This window comes from Littorina saxatilis, linkage group LG4, assembly GCF_037325665.1.
Source record: "Littorina saxatilis isolate snail1 linkage group LG4, US_GU_Lsax_2.0, whole genome shotgun sequence".
NCBI lineage: Eukaryota > Metazoa > Mollusca > Gastropoda > Littorinimorpha > Littorinidae > Littorina > Littorina saxatilis.
Window position 1 is genome coordinate 55,273,765 of NC_090248.1, and position 12,537 is coordinate 55,286,301.

At 41.8% G+C, this 12,537-nt stretch overlaps 1 protein-coding gene across 1 annotated transcript in view; it reads right to left on the reverse strand.

Moving 5' to 3' along the window:
* LOC138965638 (salivary peroxidase/catechol oxidase-like) overlaps positions 1 to 12,537 on the reverse strand; it is a 76,650-nt gene that overhangs the window by 18,382 nt on the left and 45,731 nt on the right. Inside the window, exons 8-10 of the mRNA XM_070337812.1 lie at positions 8,115 to 8,207; positions 3,002 to 3,350; positions 1,771 to 1,913 (exon numbers count right to left, since the gene is read on the reverse strand). Of these exons, the coding sequence (XP_070193913.1) occupies positions 1,771 to 1,913; positions 3,002 to 3,350; positions 8,115 to 8,207 (585 nt within the window). The remainder of the gene's footprint in view (positions 1 to 1,770; positions 1,914 to 3,001; positions 3,351 to 8,114; positions 8,208 to 12,537) is intronic.

Below are 12,537 nucleotides of genomic sequence, written 5' to 3' on the forward strand. Positions count from 1 at the left end.
TGACCTGATCTTGACCCCTGACCTGGTCTTTATACCACACACGACAAAAACCAGTCACCTGCTTTTACCCGCCCCAAACCCCCCACCACCTGTTATCTGTGGATACACACTTTAACTACACACATGCCGACAAAATGTTGATCATTGCTTCAATACTTTGAAGATGTTACTTGAAAAATAACCAGGTGAAATGAGTATTTCGGTGTTTAGTCAAATGTTAAAGTTTCTACCACAGACATACACACGCACGCACGCACGCACGCACGCACAGACAGACAAAGTTACGATCGCATAGGCTACACTTACGTGAGCCAAAAACAGCTGTGGTTTGCTGCGTCGTCTTAGATAAAAAAAAAATAAAAAATTCATGCAAGCAAACATGTACACGTGGTTTAGATGACATACTCTGCGTGCATCCTACCTAATGTGTATGTTATTCACAAAACAATACGTTACATTCACAGGGGATATAGCTCAGTTGGTAGCGCGCTGGATTTGTATTCAGTTGGCCGCTGTCAGCGTGAGTTCGATCCCAGGTTCGGCGGAAATTTATTTCAGAGTCAACTTTGTGTGCAGACTCTCTTCGGTGTCCGAACCCTCCCCCCGTGTACACTACATTGGGTGTGCACGTTAAAGATCCCACGATTGACAAAAGGGTCTTTCCTGGCAAAATTGCTTAGGCACAGTTAATAATTGTCTACCTATACCCGTGTGACTTGGAATAATAGGCCGTGAAAGGTAAATATGCGCCGAAATGGCTGCAATCTACTGGCCGTATAAAATTTCATCTCACACGGCATCACTGCAGAGCGCATAGAACTGTACCCACGGAATATGCGCGATATAAGCGTCATTGATTGATTGATTGATTGATATTTCGACCCAGCGGTGTTTTAAGTGCACAGAGACAAACACTAATTGAACAGAAACAGATTTTTCTGGCAAAAAGTTCAGCCGCTGAACTTTTGCCAGATAAGTCTTTTTCTGTTTAATTAGCGTTTTTTCTGTACTAGCTGACCGCTGGGTCGAAAAATCTGTGAATTTAACGAATTGTTTTGTCAATAATAAACGTTCCAACTACTTACCTTTCTTTGTGTGTTTATTCTGAATTTTGGAACGTTGGCAGTCTTTTTGTTTTTGGATTAAATTTGAAAATAGGAGAGCATTTGCCTCGTGAAAAAATCAAAAGAAACAAACAAACAAAAACAAGAACGTATTATTCCGCCTCGCCTGTCAAAAATTACTTGTTAGGTCACCGTAAGGCTGTGCATTTACCGGGTCATAGTTTGATCCCTTGACCTTATTTACACGATAAACACACGTGTGAAGATATGGTTTTGTTATCACATGGGTGGTCTCGTCACTTATGGAGGATAATCACACTTAAACGATAAGCTCTCAGACAAAAGAAACCCCGAAGTGAAGAAACTCCAAGAAGACATCAGTTTTATGAAATGGTTTTAACCAATTGAATTTAATTCTTAAAAACTGAAGTTAGTATCGTTGTCTGGATACACCAACTCGAGACTTTATCAAATCATTCTACCAACCACTGGTGATGCTTACTTTTTGCTTCAGTTTCTGGATTGTTTATGTTTGCTTTGCTTCGCTTTCTTATTGATTTGTGTATTGGTTGGTTGCTTCGTTGATATACTTTTTGCTTGCTTGCCTGCTCGGTGGACTGCTCGGCTGATTGATTCGCTGATTTTTCTGATACCAGTCCAATCGAAACAACGTCAGAAACTACGCCATCGATGTTAACGTCATTACCTGTGACCTCAACGACTAAGTGTTGGTCAATTTGCCGTGCCTGCATATCGTCATTCGTGGGATCAACCAGTGCCTTCAGCATCCCATGGAAGTTGTCAAACACTAGGTCGGGACGAAAGAACAACTTTCTCAGTGGGAAAATCCTGTACAAAATAATAAAACAAATTAATAAAAGAAAAAAACATTCGTTTGTCAATGTATTTGTATTTTTACTATCAACAACAAAAGAAACTGGATATGTTTTTAATATATTGGATGATACTCTTAGATTGTTTAATTGTTTCAGTAAACAAAACAACAATGACCATTGCAAGTGCGTTCAAGAACAGAGAAAAACTTATGTGGTGCAAAAGTCCAAATCATCTACATATATACCATTACACCCTACTCGAATCGAAATATAAACTTCCGGAAAGACACTGCACACACACACACACACACACATGCACAAACACAGAGAGAGAGAGAGAGAGAGAGAGAGAGAGAGAGAGAGAGAGAGCGAGAGACAGAGAGAGACAGAGACAGAGACAGAGACAGAGACAGACAGAGAGACAGAAACAGGGACATAGACAGAGAGAGACAGAAGCAATGAGACAGAGACAGTCAGACAGACACAGGCACAAACACAGCGACAGAGACAGACATACATACAGACAGAGGCAAAGGCTTGAAACAAGCATACACTGAGACAGAGACAAAGAGACAGTCACACAGAGGCAGACGCAAAGTATCCTTAGCGGATTATGACTTTATTCAGTTATTCTGCAGAAAAGACAAATGCTGGAGAAAACCCGTTCTTTTCTGCGGCATTTCTGCATAATGTCATCTTTCGCCGAAGCAGCGGTTTTTGTTTCTGCAGCAAAACATTTTACTGCAGTAAAATTAAAATCAAGAATGCTGCAGTAAAACGGTGCTGTTGTTTTACTGCAGAAAACCTGTTTACATTTTTTCTGCAGCATTTTGTACTGGCTCTTGGCGGATTATGACATTATTCAGTTATTCTGGAGAAAAACCGAAATGCTGGAGAAAAACTGTCTTTTCTGCAGCATTTCTGTTTTTCTGCAGAATAACTGAATAAAGTCATTATCTGCTAAGGATAGCAAAGGCCGGGACAAAAGAGACAGTCAAAGATAGAGAGACAAACCTACAGACAGACATACAACAAAAAAAGAGCGACAGCGGAAGACGGCTGTCTGTTGCCGCTCCTACACTCCATGGTCTTACAACTCACACTCCTGAGACGTTGTACTCGCGAGGTATCAGCGTGTGACCAAACCGAAACGCCGCGGCGGAAAAAGCGTTGATGATGCTAGGGTCCACGCTGGTAGAATACGCGACACGGTATCCCGTCAACAGTCCGTACGCTCCCCTGACATCTTTGCTCAGAACCAGGGGAAGCCACTCGCTGTAGAAAATGTTTTGCATGATGCCGACGAGAATCTTTCGAGACAAATGAAAGATATGTTCCGGGTCGTCTTTTGGTCGGACATGTTGCAATTTCTCGGCGATTCTGTTATGAAGGAGCACCCACAGTGTGTGCATGGCAACGAGACCTGGCTGTTCGTTTACACGTGGATCACCTTGAACATAACAGATAAAAGATAAGATAAAAGTGTTCGCTTTGTACTGTCGCAGACTAGCCGGCTAAGACTTGAAAAGGGGCACAGACTTGTTGACAAAATAGCACAAATCAAATTAAATCAAATCAAATCGAGTTTTATTTTACGAGGGTTATTGTGGCACGAGCAATACAGACGAGCTCTTATTCAACCAGCCCTCGCCCAGAGAGGGACTACTCTAATCACATTATATTATGTGACACGGAAAAAAAGAAAGAGCAAGAGACACATCACCTCAAGGCTCACGTATGACACAAATTCATCGTTCATGTTAATCCCCACTGTAACTCCCCCGGCTCGTTACTCCCCCGTATCAATCAATCAATCAATCAATGAGGCTTATATCGCGCATATTCCGTGGGTACAGTTCTAGGCGCTCTGCAGTGATGCCGTGTGAGATGAAATTTTATACGGCCAGTAGATTGCAGCCATGTCGGCGCATATTTACCTTTCACGGCCTATTATTCCAAGTCACACGGGTATAGGTAGACAATTATTAACTGTGCCTAAGCAATTTTGCCAGGAAAGACCCTTTTGTCAATCGTGGGATCTTTAACGTGCACACCCAATGTAGTATACACGGGGGGTGGTTCGGACACCGAAGAGAGTCTGCACACAAAGTTGACTCTGTGAAATAAATTTCCGCCGAACCTGGGATCGAACTCGCGCTGACAGCGGCCAACTGAATACAAATCCAGCGCGCTACCAACTGAGCTATATCCCCGCCCCGTTACTCCCCCGTATCGTTACTCCCCCGGATAGTTACTCCCCCGTATCGTTACTCCCCCATATCGTTACTTCCCAGTATCGTTACTCCTCCGGCTCGTTACTCCCCCGTATCGTTACTCCCCCGGCTCGTTACTCCCCCGTATCGCTACTCCCCCGTATCGCTACTCCCCCGTATCGCTACTCCCCCGTATCGCTACTCCCCCGTATCGTTACTCCCCGTATCGTTACTCCCCCGTATCGTTACTCCCCCGTATCGTTACTCCCCCGGCTCGTTACTCCCCCGTAGCGTTACTCCCTCGGCTCGTTACTCCCCCGTATCGCTACTCCCCCGTATCGCTACTCCCCCGTATCGTTACTCCCCCGTATCGTTACTCCCCCGGCTCGTTACTCCCCCGGCTCGTTACTCCCCCGTATCGTTACTCCCCCGTATTGTTAATCCCCTGGCTCGTTACTCCCCCGTATCGTTACTCCCCCGTATCGTTACTCCCCCGTATCGTTACTCCCCCGGCTCGTTACGAACCCAAACCCTAACCCTAAGGGGGAGTAACGAGCCGGGGGAGTAACGAGCCGAGGGAGTAACGAGCTGATCCCTCAAAGGACTTCTTAAAAGACCGCTGGGTCAAAATAATTAAACGTTGCCTTTATTCGTATTATGTATCTTTTTCGGCATAGAGATGCGCATGGAAATGTGAGATCTTCACGATGTCGCTGTAACGTTAGGCCAAACAAAATATAGGTAACGTGAACAAAGATGATAGGGTCAGTTGGTCGGCTTTTTTTAAAATATTTTTTTTTTATATTTCAGTCGAGGAGGTTATTTCCCTTAGTCTCGGTACGGTTCACAAAATGTGCCAACAGTTTAGTTTTTTTTAGAAATGAAAAAAAAGTTTTAGGGTCGGTGAGAAAAAATAGCTAGGGTCGGTTGGGTTACCCTAAACCAACATATATTTTTAATTGGCATTACAAAAATTGTGTCGAGAAAGAAATGCATTATTTATATATGATAGTGTTGGAATAGCTGGGATGTTTTGAAGTTACACGCGCTATGCTCGGAAAGTGTTGCCCTGGTTACTTATGACGGTGAATAAGGTGCATCTACAGTATTTTACCCGTTACTCTACAGAGAGGGCGAGAGACCGAGAGTCAGATAGTGATAGAGACAATCAGAGAGAGAGAGAGGGGGGGTTGCACACACACACACACACACACACATATATATATATGTGTGTGTGTGTGTGTGTGTGTGTGTGTGTGTGTGTGTGTGTGTGTGTGTGCAACCCCCCCTATATATATATATATATATATATATATGTATAGGTTACAACACTCGTGTTTTTTTTATATGGCTTGTATATCCGTCAAGACCCAGCGGATGAATATCATCGGGAGACACGAGCCTCTGGCGAGTGGCTCTCGATTGATATTCCCGCTGGGTCTTGACTGAAATACAAGCCATATAAAAAACCACGAGTGTTGTAATCTGTATATCCCATTCTACCATCAAACACAAAGCGGCACTGTTGCGATCTGTGGAGAGTGAAACAGTGGTGCCAGCGAGACTTGGCCCTTTTGCAACCTTAAACTAAGTGACCGTCGCTGAAAACTATAAAACGAATGAGTGCATCGATAAGTACGCGGTAACACTACTTTCAGACCATTTAAAAGCTTTAAGTAAAGGTTCATAAGTTGCAAGAAAATAATGAAGTCGTATAGAAATCAATTTAGTTGAAGCGCACAATTCTTTTGTTTTGCGTTTCAGGTCGGCAGAACGGGCGAAACCGGGTTGGCACCCATTTGGCTTACTCGATTCAGAATCGATTCCACGTTGTTTTTCTCGAACGTATTATTATACAATCAGGCTTATTGACAGAGAAGCAAATTTTAAGGAACAAATATGTAGGTTTAGATTTAACCATTTGCTCCCTATTTGAAATGTATCTACGTGATAAACTGTTTGGCGAGTGTGTTTGCATGGATGAACCTAAACTGGTATGGGTGTGAGGAAAACGGGACCAAGTTGGTGAAGTCGCGAATTGCTGACACCAAGTCTGTCACCGCCGATTGATTGCATTTTGAAGGAATATGACTGGATTACGGAAAAATGCACACATGTTAAGTTCTTGGATACCTTCATCGCCAATGTGGACTTACTGCAGAGCCAGGCAAAAGAGTAGACTTGCTCGCAAAATACGTGAAACGGCCGATGTTTGATACGAAGCGAAGCCACCCCAAACCATGCAGTAAGGACGCTTCTCGGTCCCGCTACGCATGACACCAGACCAGTGTTGTTGCTTTGAGTTTGACTAACAAACTCGAAACTGTCATTTAAAACATGAGCTAAATGTGTATTGATTGTGTGATTAGTCTATGTGACATGGCTTCTATTATCTGTGCTCCCTAGCTTCTGTCAGTTCCCACACCGACACTGCTGACAGACCTGTGTCTCTCACAAACAGTCGTCTGCTTCGATGCAAGGGAGGGTACTCGTTTTTTTGTTTTGGTTTGTAGCCATGGGCATTGTGATAGTGTTCGACTGTTCAAACTAGTGTTATGCACGGGTTAATACAACTGCGGATAGACCTCTTTAGCAGCAAAGCAATTTAGAGTGTATTACAATCTATTTGTTTGGCGCAAGGTCAAAGGTCGGGAGGAAAGTAGTTCTTTGCCCAAATCGGAATCTGCACTATCATATATGTTTTGGAGTCCATGATGTATTTATTGAGCTATAAAAATACAACATATATACCCATACTGAAGTAACAAAGACAAAGAAGGGAGGTCATGGGATATATATATGTAGAGGTTACATGCCGAGTCTCAGTGATTATTATAAATAATGGTCGAAGTTAGCGGATCATGAAAAATGCGAGCTTGAGCGAGCTTTTTCATGACCGCGAACTGAGACCATTATTTTTTATAATCACTGAGACGAGGTGTGTAACCTCTTTATTCCTCCTTTCTTCAGTTATTCAAAGAAAACAGGAGTTTTTGTGCGAAAGTTTGATCGAATCCTATTCACTCAACCAGTCAACCTGCGCAGGCGATCGATTAATGCGCGGTTGTATAGTTCCGTGCAAATCATTCCATTCTGTTAACACTTCTTGTCAGTTTTCCTATTTTGGACTAAAATCAAGTACACAGATATGCTGTTATTCTGCTGTGGCGGCAAAGGCAGATATTGTGTGTTCTGCCTGTTTTGGTATCGCTTAGGATAATGTTCTTTCGTCAAATGGGATTAGCAGACGAACTTTTGCACCCGTGTTCCAACGTTAAAAACAGTATTAAGTTTTCATTTTTCTGGGGAAAATAGTGAATGAAACCGCTTTATGTTGTTTAAATTGATGAGATGTGTGCATTTGGTTGCGTGTGATCTGTTTATTAAATGAAATATTGTTGAAAACTGACCGTCGGATTGCAGTCTGTTGTCGAAGAAACTGAGTGAAAAGAAATTTGAAAGGGGAACTACTCTTGTCGCTAGACAAAGTATGAGAGCTACTTGCCTTGGGAATTTGCTTGTGATGAACGTTTGTGCACAGCAGACCTAGATTCAGAAAACAACCAAACTCATGGATTTTATATGGAGATTCATGTGTGTAACCCTGTAGTTGTTAATTTACATGCGGTATGTTTGTATTGTTTGCTCCAGAGATGTATACTTCGTACATTAGAGCGTTCGGAACGTTTCAGTCGCAAAAGTAGTACCGACGCAGAACAGCTTCTCAACCCATTGCGCTATCGAGGATTCAGGCTGTTGCTGGGTCGTTATTTGTTTGGTTGCTGGGTGTTTATCGAAAAATAACTAGCTCTACAAGTTAACAGAGGTAAAGAAGCAGAGGGCCTAGGGGGAATATATATATATATCGACAGATGGAGAGAGACAGGGGGAGGGAGAGAGAGAGAGAGAGAGAGAGAGAGAGAGAGAGAGAGAGAGAGAGAGAGAGAGAGAGAGAGAGAGAGAGAGAGAGAGAGAACACTTGCAAAGAAAACATCATATACCTGCCAGAAAACAGTAGTCTTCTGGGCGATGGTGGCATTCTCCGTGCTCCGATCTTGGAAGTAGTCCATTTTCACCCACTTTCATCAAAGCTCCTGCAAAGGCAGATTTTAAAGATACGGTAGGTAAATAGCCATTTTGAAAACGTTTCTATAGAATTTAACCTTAAGAAGTATAAGGGACATTCTATAGAATTTAACCTTAAGAAGTATAGGGGACATTCTATAGAATTTAACCTTAAGAAGTATAAGGGACATTCTATAGAATTTAACCTTAAGAAGTATAAGGGACATTCTATAGAATTTAACCTAAAGAAGTATAAGGGACATTCTATAGAATTTAACCTTAAGAAGTATAAGGGACATTCTATAGAATTTAACCTTAAGAAGTATAAGGGACATTCTATAAAATGTAACCTTAAGAAGTATAATGGACATTCTATAGAATTTAACCTTAAGAAGTATAAGGGACATTCTATAGAATTTAACCTTAAGAAGTATATAAGGGACATTCTAAGTATAAGGGACATTCTATAGAATTTAACCTTAAGAAGTATAAGGGACATTCTATAGAATTTAACCTTAAGAAGTATAAGGGACATTCTATAGAATTTAACCTTAAGAAGTATAAGGGACATTCTATAGAATTTAACCTTAAGAAGTATAAGGGACATTCTATAGAATTTAACCTTAAGAAGTATAAGGGACATTCGCTGTTCTGCGTTTTAGACACGGCATGATAAAAACGAAAACTGCTCCGTAACTATGTAATTAATTACTGAGAAAAATGTAAATCGGGAAACTGTTGCTGTCGGCAAACTAATCTGCGTTAGAGTCCCGATTCTTTTCATGGACTTATTCTGTCGGTACTGCCAAACATCAATAATGATAGTCTGCGCGAACATAGGTACTTAGATCTGTAATCTAAACTTAGCAACAACAACAACAAGAGGCGAAGCCTTCAAGGCTCACGTAAGAAATCGACAAACAGTAACACAAACTCAATCACTCAATCACTCCGTCACACACACACACACACACACACACACACACACACACACACACACACACACACACACAGTAAGCATAGGTGACACTGTGCAAGAAAGCGATACACTAGATCTAGATCTAGCCTACTTAAGCCTGTCCTTAATTGAGCCCGTAGTCGACAACACGAAGCTTCGCAAAGTCTTAATACCAAAAACCCGCAGCTACGGCGTGGTACTTTGACCCCAACATCGCTTCTCAAGTTCTGACATGCGAAGCTTCGCCGTAGCTCGCAACGAAGTTGTTTGTTTTTTTTGTAAGAAGAGTGCTTTTTGATTCAAGATGGACGACAAAATCAGACTCAATACCATAGTGAAGAATGCACTTATCGACTTTGGTCGATATCGACTAACCTCCAACCTGTATTATTTCATACTGCGATGCATTGGCATGTCGAATGAAACTCGAAATCCCAGCGCTCACGCCAACTGGTCCCGGCCGTGCTCAGTCAACGAAATAGAACACATACAATTAACTTACGTCATCATCAAGTACGTAAAGTACACTTTGTGACGTAAAGTACTCAGAAAGAAGCACACCACGCGCTGGTCGAGACTACGTGCATGCGCTTTCTGACTAATAAGATTTGAGACGCCAAGACATGAAAAGATAACTCTCTTTTCCGCCATAGTGCCTTCCAACTAGTCTCGGCCCGCTCAAAATAATGAGCCAAAATGACCGAGACTTTCAGTAATTCCTTCGCGTGACGTCTAACCCTCTTACGCCATAATGTGACGTCTTCCAATGACGAAATGTTAAAGTTTCTACCACAGACATACACACGCACACACGCACACACACACGCACACGCACACGCACAGACAGACAAAGTTACGATCGCATAGGCTACACTTACGTGAGCCAAAAATGACTGTGACAAAGTGTACTCCAACTAAAGCATTCATTCCCGTGTTATTTCCTTCAAACTTGTTGTGCCATTTAAAGGTACTCCACTTTGTTTCTGGTACACTTTAGCATTAAATATTTCTTTTACAGAGGTCACGTGACCTCCGCTCAAATAAAGGTATCCCTAAAAACGACCTGACCCCCCCCCCCCCCCCCAAAAAAAAAAAAAAAAAAAAAAAAAAAACTAACGTGCTCCCATGGGGTCGCCTTCACGCGGCGGGAGCGTTTAAACAGAGCTACCCCACCCCTTTACTTCTCTTCTTTTGTCTTATTTCTGCCTTACCAGTCCTTTCACCTATATTTCCTTCCAAGAAAACTCTCCCTACTATTCCCTGCAGTTTTCCAATTCTTTTCTTGTTGTCTTATTTCTACCTGACTGGATCCATCACCTTTATTTCACTTACCAAAAGTCTTCTTTTCCACATCCTTATTTCTCTGCACCCCGCATGTCGTAAGAGGCGACTAACGGATTCTGTTTCTCCTTTTACCCTTGTTAAGTGGTTCTTGTATAGAATATAGTCAGTGTTTGTAAAGATTTTGGTCAGGCGGTATGTAGGAAGTGTTTAGTCCTTTGTACTGGAAGCTTGCGTTCTCCCAGCAAGGTCATATATTGTACTAGGTTGCAAGCCCCTGGAGCAATTTTTTGATTAGTGCTTTTAGTCCAGGCATCTTAGCCACTTTAGTGAAGGGAACGTTGAAGTGACAATGACTAGGTTTAAAATGTCCCTTATCAGAAAGTTCAACCTCAGTCCTTTGATGTTTATTAAACACATTTTCATATAAAGTTGGCGCTTCATATGGAAAAGTGGCTTTGAAATTGACCCTAATCCTTCTTTGGGCTCTGTAAATGTCGTTTGGGGCTATGGTTGTAAAACGGTATCTACTAGTCACCCCAATGTATAAACTGAAAACTCTTTCTGCACCAGAACACGCAGAAAGGATTGTATCTGCCTGATGTCTGATGCTTTTCAAAATCCCCAACCACTAACACCTTCAAAACGGACATTAACTGACACTGTTGTTTTTCCCTATATAATCCTTACTATTTTTCCGAGACGTCGTCCTGTTGTGTATTTAGCTTGCCACAACCTCATACATGGTCCTAAAAGTTAAAGTTGAAGAAAATACTAAAGATAAATGAACAAGCTGACGCAGTGTCATTCGCACCGTGAATCCCCCCATGGGAACATACTAAAGTCTGGTTCCAAATAGGCTCAATTTCCTTCTATTTCTTTGTATTTCTGCCTCGTAGGGGTAGGGGTGTTCAAACCAAAGGCACCTTTAAACCAAAATTCAAATCACACATCTTACAATACTAAGACACTCAGCAGTGAAAGGGTGTCTGCTGGTAAAATATTCCAAACAATCCTAAAAGTACTTCACTACTAAACGTGCTTTTAAAAAGAGCCGTTATTTTTCCCTCTATAATCAGTATTGTGTTTTCTGCGAACATGTAGTCTATTTAGATGGTTGTCATGTGCACATGAGTTGCTAAAGCGTTTTCAGTTGGGCATATGTCGAAAAGCAAAGAATTAGCCCTTTGAAAACCATCAGAACTGTCACACAAAAATAACATTTACCTATCTCACCAACTGACCAAACATAGGGCTTTTCCTTATGTATTATGTATTGTCGTGTTTTTTGTAGCATACTTGTGAAAACAGCCACCACTGTTGTAAATGATACTTTAAAGAGCATTATTTCATTTTTACAGTTGAAGGACAACCTGGACTGCCGTATATTACAGCTGTTTTACAATCAGCCAAAATTTTCTTAACAAACGTATGTTAAGAACAACTCCCATAGTGAAATTGAAGGAAAACAAAGTGAAAATCCCCCTGCCATAGAGGAGCTAAAGAATCAACAATAAACGACTGCATGGATAGCTTGATGCACGAATGCATTGCGGACATGTTTGTCTCCAACCAAGAGAAAGTTCCAAAAAATCCCTTTTGTGCTTCTTATTATACAGTGACGTCAAAGACAGCCTTTTCTGCTGTTCATACATTCAGGGGTTATGGTTACACTAAACGACGTAGTTGTAGCCATACTGCCATCCAGATTTATTTTTTCCTTGCGAGCAGTCACAGGGTGTTTGTGCTGTCTGCCAACCGTTAGATGACCCCGCCCAAGTCTGTTAAGGGACCGTTTGACCGTTATAGAACGCGTCTTTTTGATTTTTTGGCACAGTTGGAAACGGTTGATTTTTATCCCTACCATTGTTTCCAAACATTATATAGGAATGTTTTGTGAACAACGGATAATAGCCGCTACTCGCATGTGTAGCAAAAGTGAGCGTACATACTCACCCTGGTCGTCCAGCCGTTGTCCGTTGCCCGTCTTTATCTGTCTGTACTGAACATTACCTTTGGATTTTTCTCGAACGCTATGAAGTGAAGAAACACCAAATGTTGCAAAATGTTGTATGACCCCAAGAGCTCAAAAAAGATACTTGAGAACCTTGACCTTACCT